Source organism: Abramis brama, assembly GCF_963993115.1.
Source record: "Abramis brama genome assembly, chromosome: 10".
NCBI classification, from domain to species: domain Eukaryota; kingdom Metazoa; phylum Chordata; class Actinopteri; order Cypriniformes; family Leuciscidae; genus Abramis; species Abramis brama.
This window is the reverse complement of record NC_139972.1, coordinates 10,237,369-10,260,729: the sequence shown is the minus strand read 5'-3', so window position 1 is coordinate 10,260,729 and position 23,361 is coordinate 10,237,369. Positions and strand designations below refer to the sequence as shown.

General features: G+C 37.8%; 1 protein-coding gene across 1 annotated transcript in view; it reads right to left on the bottom strand.

Moving 5' to 3' along the window:
* LOC311090617 (uncharacterized protein) overlaps positions 1–20,318 on the bottom strand; it is a 38,666-nt gene extending 18,348 nt beyond the window's left edge. The window contains exons 1-3 of the mRNA XM_084126028.1: positions 20,154–20,318; positions 19,891–19,992; positions 19,699–19,767 (exon numbers count right to left, since the gene is read on the bottom strand). Of these exons, the coding sequence (XP_083982154.1) occupies positions 19,699–19,767; positions 19,891–19,977 (156 nt within the window). The 5' untranslated portion in view covers positions 19,978–19,992; positions 20,154–20,318. The remainder of the gene's footprint in view (positions 1–19,698; positions 19,768–19,890; positions 19,993–20,153) is intronic.
* Between the last annotated feature and the right edge of the window lie 3,043 nt (positions 20,319–23,361).

The window sequence follows — 23,361 nt, the reverse complement described above, 5'->3', positions numbered from 1 at the left end:
ACAGTAGTAAACTAGTTCACAACTACATTTCTCATTTTTACTGCATATGTACTACAAGTGAACTTAAAAGTATACTAATAGTTTACTATTTTAATACTAGTAGTGTCTTTTTTAGTTTATGAAAGTGCACTTTGAAGTATACTATTAGTAAACTACTAGTTTAGTAGTTTTATACCGTAAGTATACTTGTACGTTTTCTGTATGGCATGACTTTTTGTTTTTTGGGGAAAAAAAATCTTTCACCCCATTTTTTGGGAGCTTGGGGGTCCCTGATAATATATCCATCATAAAATGTGTATGTTGTAAATTAGATATGTATGTAAATTAGGTATGTACATTTAACTGTACTTTAACTCTTTGCATTTTAATACATTTGATTATAGTTTCATGCACCCTTTTTATCAACACTTGAATGGGGGTACGTTTAATTAATCTGCAATGAGAACAGTTAAAACCCATTTCAAGCTACCGCCATATGTGATTTAAATCCCTATTCAAATTGCATTTCTAAAAATCTGTTCTGATCGGATTTCGCGTGGCTTATTTATTTATTTATTTATTTATTTTTTTGTGTGGTTTATGTGACTTTCAGTTCCTGTGAAAAACTGTTCCAGTGGGTGAAGTAAACATGAATATTCATGATATTTCCCCTGTTGTGAGCGTGGCCTTGAGACAACATCTCAGGATACCCATGTAACCCACTCAGACGCTGCGTCAAAATTACGACACTTTGGGGAATCCCTTCAGCGTCAACGCTCCTGAAGTCACATGTGCAACTTAGTCCAATCCTGATTGGTGCAACGTCATCCCGTGACGCATGCTGGCGGAATGCGAAGCTATAAAGGAGCCGGCGTCACAGTTGCTGTCAGCCTTCTGATCGGCTGAAGCAAGCCACTCTCAGGTGTGCGGGAAGCATGGCACAGGGACGCAGCATCTCGTTCCCTTCTCAGGGAACAATGGTTACATGGGTAACCTGAGACGTTTCCTTTATAGTCCAGTCATTTTATGAAAAAAGGTTGAACAAATTGCATCAGAAGCAAACTCAACTGATTTTGTATCCTCAATATGTCCTGAGTAAGGAAAAAAAAGCCCAGAAGAATCCCATTAGGGGAAAGTTTCGAAAAAGACCCAAATATAGCCTATTCATACGCCTATCATTCTTTTTCTCACGTGAATTGGGTAAAAAAAATTACCTTTAGATATCAACATGAAAATTACTGAGTTGATTACTTACATCAAGACAAACAAAAAATGTATTACAAGTTTTTTTAAATTGTTTGTTAACATGGAAAACGGTGCATAATCTAATTATGTATGTGCTGATTTGCATAAATACCACAACAGATCTAAACATTGGGTCTAGCCAGGTGAAAATGTCTTGTTGAAGGAGACCGCTAGCTTGACGAGCGGAAGTCGAGGATTGTGTTCGTCGGAAATCACTGTGCCCCGAAGCGCCGTGAGCGGCGGGGTTGACAAATCGATTTCCTGAGGGCTCCACGGAGGAGCGGGTGTAATTCGCTCCACCCCGGAGGGGTCGCTCTCAGAGGCCTGATCTGACCATCAGGACCTCTTTCCCGAAGCCCCTTTTGTCAGAATAACGGTCCTCAAATCCGTTTTCTGGCTCGCGGGCTTCGGTTGAGAGTATTGCCTCGAGCCCTCGATTAGCAACACTCTCCATCTGCTTCTGTCTGTACGAGGAGCTAGATGTGCATGGCTGGGGCTGTCCCTTGGCAACAGCCCCATGAGATTTCTGCTGGCGGGGGATGAATTTTTTAAATGCCGCCGCTTGCTTCTTTGCCTCCTGAAATCTCTCGATGACAGAGATAACAGCATCGCCGAAGAAACCAGGAGGCAACGAGAAGGAATGCTCTCTTTCTTTGATGCCAGATAGATTCAGTTATAGGTAAGGCAAGGCAAGGCAAGGCAAGTTTATTTATATAGCACATTTCATACACAGTGGCAATTCAAAGTGCTTTACATAGAAGAAATTAAAATAAAAAGAAATAAGAATAATTAAAACAGTTTAGAAAAAAAATAAAAAATAAAATACAGTACAGTACAAACAGTCGGACGAACAGTTGCACAGTGCTCATTCATTAAATGCATAGTTAAACAGATGTGTTTTTAGTCTGGATTTGAATGTGACTACAGTAGGAGCACATCTGATCTCCTCTGGAAGCTGGTTCCAGCTGCGGCTGGCATAATAGCTAAAAGCAGACTCGCCATGCTTAGAGTGAACCCTTGGTAATTCTAGCTGATATGATCCTAATGATCTGAGTGATCTGTTGGGTTTATATTCAGTGAGCATATCTGCAATGTATTGAGGTCCTAGGCCATTAAATGATTTATATACTAGTAATAATACTTTAAAATCAATCCTAAATTTAATTGGGAGCCAGTGTAAAGACCTGAGGACTGGTGTGATATGTTCATATTTTCTGGTTCTGCTCAGAATCCTGGTGGCAGCATTCTGTATGAGCTGCAACTGTCTTATGGTTTTTTTGGGAAGGCCAGTGAGGAGTCCATTACAATAATCCACCCTGCTGGTGATGAAAGCATGAACAAGTTTCTCTAAGTCTTGTCTGGAAACAAAGCATCTAATTCTTGCAATATTTTTTAGATGATAGTATGCTGATTACTATCTTCGTCGCTGCCAGGGCTGCCATGGAGCGGCCGATTGTGGTACCATCTCCTTGGTAGCGCTGAGAGACAAATCAGTAGCCCTCGTTCGAGGCGGAAGAAGCCACGGAGCGGGCTTCCGGATCCCGAACGTGAGCAATAGAACTAGTGGATGAGGGCTGAGAAAGGGCCGAAGCCATCTCAAACCCCTCCCGTAGATCCATCTGTGATCCCCAGGAGTGAAGCCACCGGGTTGCCTCGGCAACCGTGGGACCCGCACAGAGCACAGAGCTGGCCGTTTTGATCGAAGAGCGTCAGCCAGGAGCGAAGCTTTCTAAGTGGCAAACTCTCGCAATGCTCACACTCAACCCCCTCGAGGGCTGAGCGAGCATGCTCTGCTCCCAAACAACTAACACACAGATTGTGTGAATCCCCATTCGGAATGTAGCGAGGACAGGGATGAACACACTTCCTGTAGTTACGTTGTTCACTTGTCATTTTCTGATATATATTAGAAATATATATATATATATATCGAGCATTCATTGAGAGAGTCACCGCTCGTATTTGCTCTGGAGAGCAGAACAGCGGCGTAGGGGTCATCGTCGCCGTATTTGGGTCCACCAGACCCTCCGGAGGCGTACCCAGTTTGGTGAGTTTCACCACTTGCTCCAGGAGCTGCGTCTGGATGACAGCCGCTTTAAGTGGTACTTCCGCCTGTCCCGCGCCCAGTTTGAGGACCTGTTGTCCCGCATCGGAGAGAGGATCACCCGCGCCCTCACCCACCTAATCTGTTATTTATTTTTGTTTTGATGATAAATGGAGCCAGCCTCCAAAAGTAATTAACCTGTCCTGTGATTTTTTTTTTCTCAAAAAACTGCCTATATATATGTGTACTATATACACATATATATATGTGTGTGTGTGTGTGTAATATTTATTAATATAATATGTATGGTATAGTAGTTCTTTTTCTTAGATTCTCTAAACTGTTTTTGACTGTTAACTAAATACAATAAGGACAAACTTGAGGTAGCCTATTTGATGTTTCAAATATGTATACTCATTCTTTCGTGGGACATATTTTGAAAAACATGTCAGTGTTTTTTTTTTGTTTTTTTTTGTTTTTTGCACATACAATGGAAGTCAATGGGCACCAATATTGGTTCTACTGTTCTACTTCCAGGGCTGCCATGGAGACGGCTCCATGGCAGTTCCCAATGCTCTTCAGAATATCTTCTTTTGTGTTCCACAGAAGAAAAGAAGTCATACTGGTTTTGAACGGGTAAGTAAATGATGACATAATTTTCATTTTTGGATGGACTATACCTATCAATTAGTACTTGGAGACTAGTGATTCCCAAATAGGTGTATGTGGAAAGATGTTGATGTTGCATTGTTAACATTTTTAAATAAAGGGTATGCAATGTATAGCTAAGTAATATTTGTTTATTAATGTGCATTTGTTACTGAAGTGTTCAATTTGTAGTATATGGAACAAGTCAATGCTGAGCATACACGTTTTATTCGGATTTAATACACTTATGGGAAATTGCTTGTATGTTTCAAAGAAACTCGTAATGAATTTGTATACACAATTAAAATACACTTTATTGCTGCTGAGTGGTTTGCGTCTGTATGCTCTGTATAGCTTTCTGTTTTGAATCTTTATTTACTATAATTCCTTGTTGTTTATATTGCTAAATATAACTTACTCAACATCACTCATTAACCTGACATCGCTAGCTTCAATCTAAATGTATTTATTTTTTCTCGCGCCATCCGTGCCTGCTGTCTTTATTTATTTATTTTGTGAATCCATCAAACAACTGTGGTGAGAAGGATCAGTCAACAAACAAGGTGAGTCATGTCATCTTCTCCTCTTATTGTCACTTGCACTTCGTGTCACATGTATAGCACAGGCTTCTCTGTCAGCAAAGGATTTACATATGACAAATGCAGGGAGATCATCAGGCTGATGGAGAAGATTTCAGAACTAGAGACACGCATCCAAACTTTAATCGAGGATAGTAAGAGTGCAAGGGCTTTAGATACTGCTTTGGATGCGACTAGCTTAGTGAACTCTGTACATTGTCCAGTTCCGGCTGTAGAGCTCGAGCAGCAGAGCAACTGGGTGACCGTGAGATGCTGTAGTCCCGGGACAAAACACCGCTCTTCCGTTCCGATAACAACATTAAACAGGTTCTCCCCACTCAGTGAAACACCCACTGGGAATCCTGTTGAATGTGCCCTAGTTACTGGCGATTCTATTACACGGAAAATGAAAATAGAGACACCAGCCACCATAGTCACATGTTTGCCGGGAGCCAGAGCGCCTGACATCAAGGCAAATTTAAAAGTGCTGGCTAATGCGAATCGTAAATTCTCTAAGATTAATATTCATGTCGGCACTAATGATGTTTGACTTCGCCAGTCGGAGATGACCAAAATTAACGTTAAAGAGGTGTGTGAACTCGCAAGTACGATGCCAGGCACAGTAATTTGATGAGTGATGACATACTTAGTAGATTGTCCTCACTCAATGGCTGGCTGTTTTCACGTTGTGGGTTGTGTTCCTTGTTCCTGTTTCATGTATGTCATGATCCCTTGTTCAAGTCATGTGACCCTGCCATGTGTTCCCTTGTCTGATGTGTCATGTTGTCATTGGTTCATTGTTTCACTGTTCACAGGTGTCCCTTGTCTAGTCATTAGTGTTGTGTATTTAAGCCCTCATGTTTGCCCTGTGTCTTTGTCTAGTATGTTTCTAGTATTGTATGAATGTTTCTAGTAGTGATGGTGAAATGAAGCTTTGTGAAGCACTGGGGCTTTCCCCCTCGACTGTTTCGTAAAATGGTTCATTACTCGAAGCGACATCTTGTGGTCAAAAGGTGGAAAAGCTACCTTTCTGTCCCAGAAGACCATTTTTTTCTTCTTCTCTCATTTAATAAATCACTTTGTGCTCTGTAAACCACAAAGCAATACAATTAATCCTCATAATTCATGTGTTGATGTAGTTCTTATACAATGTATGAACAAACAACTGTATGAATTAATTTATGGAAAAAAATAATAATAAATGGGATTAATTCCCTTGTACAGAAACAATTCTTATGAATCTACTTTGATCTACAAATGCAGCCTTATTCACATAAACTTTAGCCTCAGTCCTAATCCTACGAGTTCATAGGCAAGGCTCATGTAGGCATATATAATCAAAATAAAAGAAAATTGTGTGGAATGGTGAAGTGCTTGTGAACTGGGGAGCTGACATCTTATTTTGTGGGTAATTTAATAAACTAAAGTTTTTTTTATTAAGGAACAGTGTGAGGGCTAAGTCTCAAATGACACTCGAAACCTGTTCAAGGGGTTCACGCTATTTTTGAATCTGAACATGAAGCAGTCACGTGACTGTGTGTGGAAACGGAGCTTCGGACGTCACGTCACAGATCACGTGGTTATGGCAAAATGAATCAAACTCCAATACACTGCTTCGATGTGTGACATTTTGTTTTTTTTGATACAAGCTTCGAAGCCTAGGTGCCGAACGTCACATCACTAGTTTCTAGTATTGTATGAATGTTTCTAGTATTGTATGAATGTTTCTAGTTGTGAATGTTTCTTGTCCAGGTTTTTGTTCTTGTTTTGAGTTTCCAGTTTTCAGCCTTTGTTTTATGTTTGATAATTAAAGTTGCACTTGGGTTCGCTACATCTTGCCTCCAGTGGAGCCATTCAGAACAGCTGTCTAATGGTGTCCGCAAAATAATATAGAATTCATAGACAATTGGAAAGGTTTTTGAGGCAGACCTGACCTGTTGAGAAGAGATAGTATTCATCCCTCCTGGGATGGTGCTGCTCTTCTCTCTAGTAATATTGGTAATATTGCACATAGTCTTAGAGCTCAAGCATGAATTGGGGCTCAGGTTATGAAGCAGACAGACTGGCTAAACCGACCGTCTGCTAGCTGTCTCACGTCACTGAGGTCAGATAAATCCCATCACATAGAGACTATTTCACCTAGATGTATTCATATAGAGACTGTGTCTGTTCCCCGAATTAGGAAATACAAAAAAATCCCAAACCCATTAAAGGGTAATAATTTAATTGATGTTCAACAAACAAAAACAGATATAATACAGATGAACAAATGATAAAGCTCGGGTTGCTGAATATTCATTCCCTTACTTCAAAAGCACTTATTGTTAATGATATGATTATAGATAATCTAGATGTGCTGTGTTTGACAGAAACCTGGCTAAAACCAAACAATTACACTACTTTAAATGACTACCCCCCTCAAGATTACTGTTATAAACATGAACCTCGTCTGAAACGCAAAGGGGGAGGTGTTGCTGTAATTTATAGTAATATATTCAGAATTACTAAGAAGTCAACTTAAGACGTTTGCTTGGTTTTTACATTCAAAAACATCCAAATGAATAAGTAATAGGCTATTTTCTACCCTGGTTTTGAGACTAGCTCCTGAAACGCTCGGTTTTTATGGGTGTGCCGAATTGAAGACTTGGAAGACTGCTATGATTAGATAACAGTTTTGCATATTATAACAAGTGTCATGTAATGCTTGAATCGGTGGGTGGGGCTAAACAGGCAGTGTTGAAGTAGGCGATGATCTTCTTCTGCCGAGGCAGTGTTTGATACCCTTTGACGTCATAGATACCCACTTTGAAAAACCTGTTGTTCGCTGTGCCTGGTGTCAATAAAAGCTTTTATTTTTTTTATTTTTCAACCCTATTAGAAGAAAATAAACAAATCCCTAGGTATTTATTTGAAAGAGTGGCTAAGCTAACGAAAAATAAAGGCTCAAGCCCAGACGTTTCCAAGCAGCACAGCAGTAATGGGTGGTTGCCCTGCATGCTTAATAAATAAATTACAGCTGGACCAAAACGCAGCAGCTCGAGTTCTTACCAGAAACAGGAAGTATGACCATATTAGCCTGGTTCTGTCAACACTGCATTGGCTCCCTATTATACATTGTATAAAATTTAAATATTGCTGATTACTTATAAAGCACTAAATGGTTTAGCTCCGCAGTACTTGAGCGACCTCTTAACGCATTATAGTCCTTCACGTCTATTGCGATCTCAAAATTCCGGCCAGTTGATAATACCTAGAATATCAAAATCGACTGCTGGCGGTAGATCCTTTTCCTATTTAGCACCAAAACTTTGGAACAGTCTTCCTAACATTGTCTGGGAAGCAGACACACTCTGTCAGTTCAAATCTAGACTAAAAACACATCTCTTTGACCTAGCATACACATAACACATTATAGACTTCTATAATTCAATGTTAGGCAGATACAGAGACAAAAAAAACCATACATAACAACCAGCCTGGTGTTTGTGAGTAAGTGCGTGCGTGTGCGTGCGTGTGTGCAAGTGTAACTGGGTGTGTAAGTGGAAGTAACTTTACAGCTGTACAACAGACGTAGTAAAAATTATTAAACACATAAAAAACATATTTATGACAATATTATTGATGAATATAATATTAGTAAAAATAATAACTTGACGATGAGGAAGAAATTATAATAGTGTTATATAATAATTCAATAATACTAATAGTAGTAGCAAAAATAACTGCAACTAGACTTTTCATCAGGAATGAGGGGGAGGCCGGATGATAAGGAAGAGGAATAATGATAATAATAATAATAATAATAATTATTATAATTAAAGCTGTAAGCAGCATTTATCGGGGTTGAAGCAGTTAAGGCCTTTAAGGCCTTTAAGCACAAAAATATCAAAAGTTATTAAGTTTTATTTAGCAAGCATGTAACCACTGACATAATAGATTGAAAAGACCATTTACAGCCAATAAAGGCAATGTACCATAGGAAATATATGGTTTTAAAGCTTTTTAACAGTTATAGCGCCACCTATGGTCTGATAAAAATTATTGTTAATGACGTTATGTCACATCTGCTCACCAATTTTTGTGAAGTTCTGAGTTTTCCTTTAGGATTTATAGGCTTTTGAGTGTATTTTGCCATGCCCCTTTTCTAAATGACCCTGTTACAGCCACCCAAATGATAATTATTGATCTAGAGAGTCCAGAGAATTGTCCTAGACTGGTTTGGTTCCGATTGGGCGAAAAACCAGGGACTAGTTCGCAAAAGTAGGTTTCGGACAAAATTCGACATAGCAGAAAATTTTTCCTGCCTAAATCGAAATTGGATACCCATTTTGTCCGCCTTGAGCCAGGGATCACAGTGGTGTAAGACACTTGAGTCTAGGTCAAACGGTCTAAGAGTTATGAGCGATTTTGTACTTTTGGTTGCTGTAGCGCCACCTATGAGCCAATCGGGGTCATACTCTGATAGGTTGTCCCCAAATTGAGGCCTACCATCTGGCCAGGTTTCAAGCCTCTAGGCCTTATGGTTTGGCCTGCACGATCAGTTTTACGAATCCTTACAATTACAATAGGGTTTCAGCATTTCATGCTTGAACCCCTAATAAGAATGAAAGCTTTTTGCCAGTTATAGCGCCACCTATGGTCCGATCTCCATAAAACTCTGCATGCTTCCTCACCATGTTATGACACATATGCTCATCAACTTTCGTGAAGTTCTGAGTTTTCCTTTAGGATTTATAGGCTTTTGAGTGTATTTTGCCACGCCCCTTTTCTAAATGACCCTGTTACAGCCATCCAAATGCAAAAGTTCAACTTTTTTTCGATAATTATTGATCTAGAGAGTCCAGAGAATTGTCCTAGACTGGTTTGGTTCCGATCGGGCGAAAAACCTATGGGCCAATCGGGGTCATACTCTGATACAGTAGGTTGTCCCCAAATTGAGGCCTACCATCTGGCCAGGTTTCAAGTCTCTAGGCCTTACGGTTTGGCCTGCACAATGCGTTTTACAAATCCTTACAATTACAATAGGGTTTCAGCACTTCGTGCTTGAACCCCTAATAATAGTAAACATAACACTAACAATAGTAACGCTATTACCAATATGGTATTACAGTTTTTCTCGATTGCTAAAACACTAAAACCCATTGGCTGAACAAGTTCTCAGTTGCCTGAACTCATTTAGCTAATTGTGCAGTCTGTTGTCAATACCTTAAACCATTTCACATGGTTTAGGATTTATAGGCTTAGTAGATTGACTTTTCATGAAAAGTTTAGTAGATTATTCGCGCTAAATGAATGGTTAATATCATGGTGCAATGAGCAGAAACTGCTCTTTGTAAATAATTGGAATCTGTTTTGGGAGCGTCCTAGGCTTTACCGTGCTGATGGCTTACACCCAAGCAGATTCGGATCGGATCTTCTGTCAGATAACATCTCCAAAATGTTAAATACCTTTTGACTAGTAACCAAAAGTCCAAATCATAGTCTCTGCTGCACCAAATTAACTGATATAAATAGTGTAGAACATTGCATAGAAACTGTGTCTATTCCTCGTTTAGTGAGATCAAATAATAAATCTACTGCAGGATCTAGAAAAAATCTAATTGTTATTAAACCAGAAAATGTTGCTATTAGTAATCAAAAACAATTTCTAAAGCTAGGTCTTCTAAACATTAGATCACTCACACCTATGGCAGTTATTGTAAATGAAATAGTCACAGATAATAGCTTCGATGTATTTTGCCTTACTGAAACTTGGCTTAAACCTAATGATTATTTCGGTCTAAATGAGTCTACTCCATCAGGATACTCCTATAAGCACGAACCCCGTCTGATTGGTCGTGGCGGCGGTGTTGCAGCGGTCTATAGAGATATTCTCAATGTTACTCAGAAAACGGGTTATAAGTTTATTTCGTTTGAAATACTTGTACTAAATGTTACGCTCTTAGATGTTAGAAAAAAATCCATATTATCTCTAGCCTTGGCTACCGTATATAGACCGCCTGGACCTTACGCTGATTTCCTAAAAGAGTTTGCAGATTTTCTCTCAGATCTATTGGTCAATGTAGATAAAGCATTAATTGTTGGAGATTTTAACATACACGTAGATAATTCAAATGATGCGTTAGGGGCTGCGTTTATAGATTTATTAAATTCCTTTGGGGTCAAGCAAAACGTCACCGGACCAACTCATCGTCTTAATCACACACTTGATTTAATTATATCATATGGAACCGATCCAACCGATATAGATATCATTCCACAAAGTGATGATGTCACTGACCATTACTTGGTAACTTGCATATTACGTACTGCTGTAATATGTCATGCTGTGCCGCGTTTTCGACTAGGCAGAACAATCCTTCCATCCACCATAGATAATTTCTCAAATTGCTTATCTAATCTGTCTCAGCTGCTGCCTGAACCCAAACAAACAGATGAACTAGAAGAACTAACTAGCACTATGAGCACCATTCTCTCTAGAACATTGGATGTTGTTGCACCCATTAGATTAAAAAAGGTCAGAGAGAAAATTAAAGCACCATGGTACAATAATACTACGCATGTTCTAAAGAGAGAAACCTGTAATTTAGAGCGTAAATGGAAACAAACTAATTTAGAGGTCTTTAGAATCGCATGGAAAGACAGTATGTTACGTTATAAAAAGGCCCTAAAAGCGGCCAGGGCTGAGCACCTCCGCAAACTAATAGAAAACAACCAAAACAATACTAGGTTTTTATTTAACACCGTGGCTAGACTAACAAATAAACAGACGTCACCCGAACAAAATATCCCGTTACAGTTTAGTAGTAATGATTTCATGAACTTCTTCACTGAGAAAATAGAAAACATCAGAACCACAATTGTAAACGTTCAATCCTCAATCGCACCTTATAATTCAGCCTCAATTATCCCCCCGCAAGAACAATTACAGTGCTTTACAACTATAGAACAAAAAGAGTTAAATAAACGTATCACTTCATCTAAAACAACAACATGTTTATTAGATCCTATACCAACTAAACTACTGAAGGAAGTGTTACCTGTAGTGGAAGAGCCTCTCCTCAATATTATTAACTCGTCTTTATCTTTAGGTCATGTTCCAAGAACATTTAAACTGGCAGTTATAAAACCTCTCATTAAGAAACCACAATTAGATCATAATAATCTAGCAAATTATAGACCCATTTCAAATCTACCTTTTATGTCTAAAATACTAGAAAAGCTCTTTCTTGCAAGAAAATGATATCTATGAAAAGTTTCAGTCAGGATTCAGGCCGCATCATAGCACTGAAACTGCGCTCGTTAAAATCACAAATGATTTACTCTTAGCTTCTGACCAAGGCTGCATCTCAATACTAGTTTTACTCGATCTAAGTACTGCGTTCGATACTATAGATCATACAATACTCTTAGATCGACTACAAAACTATACTGGTGTTCAAGGACAAGAATTAAGCTGGTTTAGATCATACTACCGCTACCATTTTGTCTATTTAAATGGAGAAAAATCGATCATAATTCCAGTAAACTATGGAGTGCCGCAGGGATCTGTGTTGGGCCCTCTGTTATTCTCAATATATATGATACCACTTGGAAATATTATAAGGAAACATGGAATTAGTTTCCATTGTTATGCTGATGACACTCAAATATATATTTCATCACGGCCGGATGAAAACGCTAAATTATCCAAATTGACAGAGTGTGTTAAAGATATAAAAGATTGGATGACGCGTAATTTTCTTTTATTAAATCCAGACAAGACAGAGGTAATACTTATCGGTTCAAAAAACCGCCCACAGAACCTCTCACAATACAACTTTGACATCGTAGGATGTCCTGTTACTTTATCCTCTACAGTAAAAGACCTGGGTGTTATACTCGATTGTAACCTGTCTTTTGAAAATCATATTTCGTATATTACAAAAACAGCCTTTTTCCACCTTAGAAACATTGCTAAGCTACGTAATATGCTATCAGTTTCTGATGCAGAAAAGTTAGTTCATGCATTCATGACCTCGAGACTAGATTACTGTAATGCTTTATTAGCCGGTTGTCCTGCATCCTCAATAAACAAGCTACAGTTAGTCCAAAATGCAGCTGCTAGAGTTCTTACTAGATCAAGAAAATATGATCATATAACACCGATTTTATCATCACTACATTGGCTACCTATAAAGTTCCGTATTATTGCTACTGACTTATAAAGCCCTAAACGGCTTAGCTCCAGTCTATTTAACGGATCTTCTATCACCCTATAATCCATCGCGCTCTTTAAGATCAATAAATTCAAGGCTTTTGGTCATACCTAGGATATCCAGATCCACCAAAGGAGGGAGAGCATTTTCACATTTGGCTCCAAAACTCTGGAATAGCCTTCCTGATACTGTTCGTTGCTCGGACTCACTCTCCCAGTTTAAAACTAGATTAAAGACGCATCTTTTCAGCCAGGCATTCATATAATACTGTTAATCTCACAGTTTCAAACTACAATCCGGCCTCTAGTTCATAAATGCCAGAGGAGAACTGGCCCCCGACTGAGCCTGGGTTCTTCCAAGGTTTTTTTTTCTCCATTAGGTCACCTGATGGAGTTTTAGGACACCATTAGGTCACTTGATGGAGTTTTTCGGTTCCTTGCCACTGTTGCCTTTGGCTTGCTCAGTTGGGGATATTTTGGGGATATTTAATTTTATTCTATCAATCAATAAATTCCACTAGAAACAAACTTTGTTGTATTATTTTATTTTAATACTGTGAAGCTGCTTTGATACAATCTGTATTGTGAAAAGCGCTATACAAATATACTTGATTTGATTTGATTTGATTTGATGGTAAAACACAATTTGCAGATCTCACTTAGACTCTTCAGCAAAACTCTAAACACATTCTCATTCTCAAAACACATTCTGCACTCTAATGCACATGTCATCCATACTGGTAAACACAAGTGGCAACAATCAAATACAAATAGAGAACACATGTCATTGATTGAACACAACCACTCAAAATTGCTGTTTCAAAAGATGTGACACAACCAATATAAGCCAGTTCAGAGAGCAAACAGGTTGTTGAAGGTGGGAAGGAGAAATTCTGAGAATGGATAGAAGAAACAATGTGAGAGGACGAGGACGGCGAGGTGCGAGGTGGGTGACGAGGAGGAAGAGAAGGAGGGCAAGAAAGAGGAAGAGGGGGAGGAGGGCAAGAAAGGAGGAGGGACAATATTGCTTGTGATATCGACGAAGTGCTCTGGCCTGGCCTGACCCAGCCCAAAGACAAGAAGAAGCACACTGATCACATGTTTACTCCTTTGATTTTTGTGCCTGTTAGTATTGTATACTGTAGTACAGTGCATTGTAGGCTGTATACTGTACAATGAACAAATTGTATGGCCCTGAACATTGTGCTTTCCATTTGTTAACAGCACTGACTGCTCAATAGATTTGGACTGGTTGCAGGTTCATATCAACAAAGAACAAGAATTACATTATCACAGAGACAAAGGACAAGTTTGTGAGATGCAGGGTACAGTACTGTAAAAATAGGGGTACAAGGAGGAAGAACACAAAACAATTGCAAAGAGCAAAGCAGAGTAGTAATTTCTGATCAATTTTGAGCTACTATGATAGAACATGTTTTCGTTCACCAAAAGACAATGATGGAAAAATCTGAAATTTGTTTTGAGATTAAAAATGTATTTCTCCCTGAGAACTATATGTTTCGAACAATGTGTTTTCTATTATTTGGTGTATTGTTTACTGACTGCTTGATAGTGTATATCATTTTGATCACTTTGTTTAAAGGTCCCGTTATGCCCCTTTTCACAATATGTAAAATAAGTCTCTGATGTCCCCAGAGTGTGTATGTGAAGTTTCAGCTCAAAATACCCAACAGATCATTTTTTACAGCATGTTTACAGTTTTTCTCAATTGTTTACACACAAATACTGGTACTTGAGACACAATGACCACAACATGTAACTCATTCACCAACCGCCTGAACCAATTCTGCTAAACTACAAGCACAATTCCTGCTTTACACTCAAATTGCAGTTCTAAAACACACTTTTTTCAAAACACTACACACAATTATCTGCTTTTGGCACAATTTTCATGCAGAAAATCTCTTGTTTTCACAAGGAACACACTGCCATTCAAATATGCACACTGACTCATCACATGGGCAAACACCCGTCACACAGTTTTACAATTAGCAATCAGAGCTTTAGCATAAAAGAGCAACAGGTCAGCTCTTCAATGGAGCAATGGATGCCAACATTGGATTTTTTTTTTTTTTTTTTTCATACACTTCAAGTTAACTAATCATTAACACACTTGAAGTAGGCTATACTGAATTGGTCTGACTACAAGTATACTTACCAGGGAAAGCTTAAAGAAAATTGTGACAGATACAAGTAAATGTGCATTTACTTGTGTTACTTTAATTATAATTTTACATAATATCCAGTAATATCCAGTATAATTTAAAAAACAAATTAAAAAAGTTATTAATACAGTCAAATTTAACTTGTCAAATTTCCATCATATCAGAAATTGTTTAACTACAAAGGCAGCTACAATATATTTTAATGCCATGATCACGCCACATCTGTTATACTGTTTGACTATGGGCACAAGCCTCCAGTACAACACTTAAACCTGTGCAGCTACTTTACCATCAAGATTCTAAGGTGCTTGATAGGAAGCCAAATACCTATCACCACTGCTACTGCTTACAGTTTTTCTGAATTGCTAAAACACATTTCTTGAAACTATCACTCACTTTCTCAAAACCTTAAACACAAAACCAAATTTTCACACCACATTCAGAGAACCTCTGGCTCTTCTGGCAAAATCAAACAATTGCCTCAAAACCATTTTATCTGTGCTCAAAATCAAACAATGCTCTCAGATCATACACACAACGAGTCAATATTATAAACACTACAGATCATTCATTAGACACTACATCAAAAAATGGAGAACACAGAATCCAAAGCATGCAGTTAAAGAAAAAAAGTATATTGTAACAAAGTAAACAAAATTTGCAATTACGTAAAAAAGTATAGTAATGACTACTAACATTAGTAAGGTGAATAAATTACTGTATGCACTGCAAGTATAGTATTGTACTGAATATTGTATAGTATTGAATGTCTGGATATTCAGCACTTGCATACTGTAAAAATACAGTGACCCAACTGCAAAAGCCATAAAGGTTACAGTAAAAAACTCTAAATAAAAAGCATGTTACAGTCACTCAAAAGAGTTGTGCAACTGCAAAATCAAGGTCAGTGAGAGAGATTTTACATGTATTCTGCTTCAGCATCGCGTCTTCATGTTCTGGTGGAGGAGTTTGTCCACATCACAGACACACTGTCATCTCTGGAGACAAAGAGAAAAACCCTAAAGCCAGATCCAGCCTTGACAGTGTTCTCCACACATGCTCTTCATCATCATCATCCTCATCCTCTTCCTCCTTGTTCACCACCTCTTACACGCACTCTTCCTCCTCTCTCTCTTATATCTTTTCAATCCATATAGGTATCAACATTCAGTGCAACATTTTGAGTCAATTTTGGCACTCTAAACGGACTTGTATTACAGTTTTTTTCAATTGTTTACACGCAATTTTGAAAACCGGGTTCTTTTTTTCAAAACAGAATCACAATTATCCAAACACCACACTCAATTTGCATAATTCCTAGATTGTTTGCAAAATGACACACTTCAGTCAAAACATACACACTTCAGTCAAAACATATACACATATTTGTGAAAATGCTATTAGTTTTCATTTAACCAACACAGTCCTCAATGATCAGACACTATTGCAGCCAGTTACACACAGCTGTGATAAATATAAAACACATTTGTAAAAAAACTAATTTTAGGAAATAGCATGTGCTAGATTTTTGGCCAGACATTGTTATGTAAGGGATCATTTAGATGACAAAAAAAAAATAGTGACATACCCACAACATTCTTCATGATTAGTTTGAGATATAGGGAGAATGTATACAAATAGGCCTACTATAAACTTACAAAGCACTGCACAACACTGATGCTGCAGACTGAATATTTCAAGTATTTATTTCAATACTTACACAGTATTTCTTACCATAATCAGTTACAGTAATCAACCAACAATGAAATCAGTGAAACAAATAAAATCTGTAGACAAATAAAAATTACTGCATGAAGTACATACACTTTGACTCCTGTAAAACTGCTGTAAAAACTACTGTAAAAGCAACAAGAATACTGTAACTATTCATCATCTCTCCGTCTGGCTGGATCAGGCCATAAGATTTCATCCACATCACAGGCTATGTCTTCAATGGCATAAGTCCTTCCCTACCTCTTCCTCTACCTCCTTCTCCTCTTCCTCTACCTAGGCCTCTTCCTCTACCTCCTTCTCCTCTTCCTCTACCTAGGCCTCTTCCTCTATCTCCTTCTTCTCCTCTTCCTCTATCTTCTTCTTCTCCTCTTCCTCTACCTAGGCCTCTTCCTCTACCTCCTTCTCCTCTTCCTCTACCTAGGCCTCTTCCTCTATCTCCTTCTCCTCTTCCTCTACCTGGGCCTCTTCCTCTATCTCCTTCTCCTCTTCCTCTACCTAGGCCTCTTCCTCTACCTCCTTCTCCTCTTCCTCTACCTAGGCCTCTTCCTCTATCTCCTTCTTCTCCTCTTCCTCTATCTCCTTCTTCTCCTCTTCCTCTACCTAGGCCTCTTCCTCTACCTCCTTCTCCTCTTCCTCTATCTCCTTTTCCTCTACCTAGGCCTCTTCCTCTACCTCCTTCTCCTCTTCCTCTATCTCCTTCTCCTCTTCCTCTACCTCCTTCTCCTCTTCCTCTATCTCCTTCTTCTCCTCTTCCTCTATCTCCTTCATCTCCTCTTTGAGCTCCCCCTCTCATTCTCACTCTTCTTCTTTTTCTTCTAGCTCCTTCCATTTTTGTTGAAGACAGGTGAACTCACCTGCTGCCTTTTATAGCACACCTGAGTGCTGCGTTTTCAAATTAGCATATGTGTGCTTCCACACCTGGTGGTTGTGTTTATCCAATTCGTTCATTAGTGTGGTCATTGGCAATCCGGGGCTTTGTAATGACAAGGAAGTAACCTCACAATCCTTAACTGTGTCTAAGGTGTGAAAATGTGTGTAGAGTTTTACAAATCACTGTGTGTAATGTTTTGCAAAAAGGGTGAAGCAGACATTGTGTGTAATGTTGTGCAAATCTGTGGAGGTGTTTTGCTCCTTGGAGTAGAATTTTGCAAATTGTGTGGAAATTTTTATTTTAGTGTGTAAACAATCGTAAAAAACTGTATGTACAGTTGGTTTGGTCACATCATTAGAAATAAGTGTGAACAATTTTGAGTCGTTGTGTGTAAATGATGACAAGAGTGTTGTAGTTGTGTTTAACTTTTGCCTGTCTGTGTTTAGAGTTTTTAAACACACGTGCATCACAGTGTGAAATGTGTTTTAGTGAGCGAGAATGTGTTTAGAGTTTTGCAAAAAGGGTGCATGAGATTTGCAAACAGTGTTTTAACTGCCTGAACTTGTTTAATGTTTTACAGAAAGAGTGATTTAATTGACAACTTGGTTTAGGCTATTGAGAATTTGGTTCAGAGAATGGGATTTAGTGTTTTAGCAATTCAGAAAAACTGTAAAAAAAACATAATTTAATGACCTGGGACAATCTTATCAAATTTACAGATGTTTGTCTTGTTTATAAAATTTTACATGGCTTAGCCTATACATTTGATTAGGGCACAGATACATTTTCAGAGGTTTATTTCAGGTATTGTTGTCAACACTGTAGTCACCGAATGCCAACAAGGTAGGTTACTAACCTATTCAAAATAAATGTAAAGCCTGCACAAATGAAATAAAAAAGCTAAAGACATCAAAGAGTAAAAATAAAAAAGAAAGAAAAGACTTGCAGGTTATTCGCTCATTGCTTGCTCTGCTGTGCCCATCTATTTATCTGAATGTCTGTAATCAATCAGGTAAAACAGCTCAGATGAGTTATATTTCACAAACTATTGTTTTGAAAATGTGAACTGTTGCAATTAATGCTTAACATTGAAACTTCATTACCTTTTCAAAATAATTAATTAAACGAGTTGCGATTTGAGGAGCGAGCACTAATATTGTCTCTAGGCCACGCCCACAACAGGGGAAATATCATGAATATGAATGTATACTCCACCCACTGTTTTTTCACAGGAACAATGCAGATATTCCAGAAAACGAAAGAGCTGCATGGACACACAAATCGGATTTGAACACTTGCGATACGCAGTGTTGACATCAATAATTTTAGATCAGATTCCAATCGGATAAATAAATAATCGGATTTGGACTGACAGTGTGAACGTAGCCACAGAGTATGTCCAGATCGGTTTCAGAACGATGATCAAAACACTGATAGAGTAGATCGAGTCCATCAACACACTCAAAGCTTCACAGTTGTTTCCTCTTCATGGATTCGTCATTTCATTCGGTAACGTTAGGCAGTTTTGATAAATATGTTGATTTTTGGTGATCGCGTTGTTTTACAATTGCATAAGTAAATATTTTATCGCTTGTTTCGACTTCTTCTTCACCAGTGTTTTGATTAGGAGATTCTGTACTCTTTCAGAAAATGGATGCGTAATAGCGCCCCCTACTGTATAACAGTGAAAACATGGATAACCAGAAAATGTTGTCAATGGCGGAAAAGAGTAAAGTAGATTTGAAATAAATTCCTATGTACACAATCAGTGGACTAGCCTACTCAAAAAATCATATCTGTTTTCTTTCTAAATCACTATTTTCATACAATGTAAGTTTATAAGATAGTAGCCTATGTAAAACTATGTGCAAAAAAAGTATCTAATAGGCTACTGAATCAAAAGATTAAACACAACTACAAGCCAAGTATACTTATAATACTTAATTATAGTTTTAAGTATATCTCAATCAAAAGATTGAGTACAAATATAGGCCAAGTATACTTAAACCTTTTAGTCAGTATAAGCCAAGTATACTTAAGTGCAATTTTAAGTGAGATGTACATAATGTATATTTCTGAGAAGTGCATACAAGTAGACTGAAAGTATACTTTATAATTTTTAGTTTAAAAGGAGTATACCAATAGCAATAGCACACTTGAATAAACTTATTTTCGTAAGGGAAATTCTTTGTCCCCAATATGTGACTGTGAAGTACCTTCTCCATTTCTCTGAACAGCAAACAGGACATGGATCCACGACAGTCAACACAAGAAACGTGAGGACGCTTGAGAAAAATACTCTGTGTGAAACTGTGAGCTTTTAAAAAAATAAAAAAGTGTATTCTACAAAGACTCCTATAGGCATTTAGACAATCAAGATCCTTCTGTAAGAGTGAGTAGCTACTTACTGCCTTATCTTGGATTTTACAGTCTTTCCGATGGACACTCGGTGTCGTCTTGTCACATGAGGTAGGTTTTAATATAGCATGAAGCATACGCCTGTCAAAATTCTGTTGTATAGGGGAAAGATACAGGTAAACCATAAAGATGACAACCATACATGATGTTTAAATATTTTTTTATCAAGAACTTAAGGCAGATGCACAGAAAACAAACAAACAGACAAATTACAGTAAAATGATAATGTTTAATAATATTTGAATTAACTTACAGCTTCGAAAATTGAGGCAAAATCGATGTGTTTGCCTCTCCCATATTTCTCATTTGCTAATTGTATTGCCCTGTCAATAATATATTTATCATGTTGGCTTAGTTGATCATATTTTTTGTTTCCCTCTGTTGACTCCAGCAGGACTAGAGCGTTCAGCAGTAACAGTAATCCTCTCATCTTGCACACTTCTGCGCTGTTTGCCTGATCTTAGTCAGAACCAGTAACGTCTACACAGACCACAAACTGCTGTGATTGGTCAGCTTTGTAACCAGAGGCCCTCCCCACACTCTTAGAGGAAATGTGTAGGAAAATTAACAAAAAAGTATCACTCAATTTTACACATTTTGTGTCAATATTAACTAAAAATGTGTAGAAAAATAACCTATTTTACACATATTTATGTGTAGCTTAAAAATTAACACAACTTGGGAATTTAACCAGATCAGCCTCTGCCTACGAGATTTGAGGCCATTATCAAATAGCATAAACTGATATTTATCATTATTTCACAAAGACACGCGTTTAATCACATCTGCTCCATTGTGATCACATACTTTAAACAGCTTCATTGAGGCTTTTAGCACAAATGAGCACATATTTAGAAAGATCTTGATAAATGATCATGTCCATGCCTTATTTCTTTACAGAGAATGTTCATAATGTTCCACTAAATTGATTAGTAAAAGAACAATATAGCAAGGGCAGGACTTACTAGTGACAATAAAACACGTTTTAGGCCTGATAAATGTATTGAAATAACACTTTGAGTGGGATAGAGCTACACTAAATATAGAAATTACATACTTCAAATTACTTGTAATGGCAAAGGAAGTACCTTGAACTCAGACTTCGATTGTATTTTAGGTATCACAGTTGTACTTGTACCTTGAGAGCATTGGAAATGTATTTAATATTTATAATCCCCTTACAGTGGTCGACACACCAGGATTGAACTTTTGCTTTATTAACATCTGGGTCCAAACCTGGCTTCTTTACAAAGGTACCATTGTTACCAACTGTGCCACTATGCAGCTGCAGCACAAAAGATTGTGCTTACTTTGTGGTCTTCCCATAATGAGAACATTTTATTAGGAATATTATGTAAGATATAAAAATACTATAAATGTTCCTGCTGTGTAAATATCTTTCATAATTGATTTCACTATTTCAAACTGACTACACTTAAAATGTTCTTGAAGGCACACAATTAAAATTTTGGGGTCAAAATATCCAAAGACTAATCCAACGTTATATATTTTGTTGAATTGTGTACTTGCATGACATTACATGTCACTTTCACTTTTCACTTTCACTTAAAGCATGGATGATAGTTTGGAGGGCATAGATTGGGCAGACGAAGACGAGGAAGGTTGAGGAAGTAAGATATAATACAAAGAGGAAAGGTTCAGACAGTTTGTCACCAAAAAAACAGTGAGATAAGGAAAATGAAAAGACATCAAGCTGAAGTAGAAGAGTCAAGTGAGCAAAGAAAAGATTAAATTAAGTTTTATTAACTAAGTTCGGGAGGAGCACATTCAGATAATTAACACGAGTGGACAGCACTCAGCAATCAATGATTAGAGGGTATATATAGACTCAGCAGTCTTACCTCGATCCATTGACAGTTTGCAGCATCCCCCCACCACCCCTTCTCCACACTTCTAGTTCTAAACACTTAAATGCGGGGGGAGTACACTGGGTTCGGGCTGAATTCCGAGCTCGGAGCCCTTCCTCCGGACAGCACGCCAAGTACGCATTAAATCTTACTCCCTCAAAATTATATGTAAGTGTGAACTTGTGGAACAGAATTTAAAGCGATATTAGAATTTGAAAACAAAGGGAGACACCTGCATCCACTAAAACTGTCAGAGGCAACTGAGAAGAGTTTTGGTGCAGTAAAAAAAATGCTTAATGTTTGCGAGGAGATAGAGTAATAGTGATGGCTATGACAGTCAAAAACAGATGGATCAAATCATGAAATATAAAACATTAAATGGAGGAAAAATAATGACGAAAGAGATAGGGAAAAGAAATGGAAACAGGAGTAATCTCAGGGGATCCAACATCGGTCACAAATGAAGAAATTAAAGCAAACTTGAAAGGAAGAATACAAGAAGTCAAACTGCTAATATCAAATAGAGACAATAAAAAAACAGGACAGTCTCAGTGTAATGATACATTTCCGTGATGCAATTCCTAATCGGGTTGTACTGGGCATGATGAGCTATCAAGTAAGAGAATATATACCTCCTCCTCTGAGATGCTTCAAATGTCAAAGAATAGGACATAGCATCAGTTTGCAGAGGAAAACATAGATGTGTGAAATGTGGGGACGAGCACATTTAAAATGTAAAGCAACGACTAGGAAATGCTGTAATTGCGGTGGAGATCACAGTGCAGCATACAGAGGATGTGAAGTTCAAAAACAAGCACAACAAATTCAGAGATACAAGATAGATAAAACCACGTACGCAGACGCTGTAAAAGAGTGCAAAAAAAAAAAAGAACTACCAAGAAAACTGTATGCAAAAGAAAACAACTAAGAACTAACAAAATGATCACATAAATGTGTAGTGTCAGACAAGATAATGTTAGTTGAAAAGGAAAAAATCCTGCCATTCATGGTGAAGATTATCAAAATGGCACAAGAATAATTATAAACACAGGAAAGATGTCAAACTTAGATCTGACCACTAGTGTCTGCCTCACTGGCGAATAGATGTGAATGGAATACAATAGAGAACCCTATGGGAAGTGAACACTTTCCAGTTTACTGCACAGTAGATGTTAGAATAAGGCAATAGAAGCAAATAAATGGTGAAAAATGGTGTTTTGATAAAGCAAACTGTAAGTCATTTAAATCATTATGTTATACAAAAAATAATATTAACAACGAAAGCTTGGAGATAAACATGCAGAGAGTCTAGTAGCAGAGGCAGAAATAAAGGAAATATAGTACGTTGGTGGTCTGAAGACTGTGGGGCAATTAAAATAAGAAATCAAGCATTCAAAACATTAAAGAAAAGTCTCAAATTAAAAAAAAATATACTGGAATATCAGAGACTAAAAGCAAGTTGTAGGAGAACAATTTAAACAGTGAAAAGAGAATACTGGAGGAAATATTGCACAACAATTGGACAAGACACTAGTTTAAGAGGAACATGTTAAAGAAAATGGGTGGTAAGGGAAAATATACAAACATCCATTA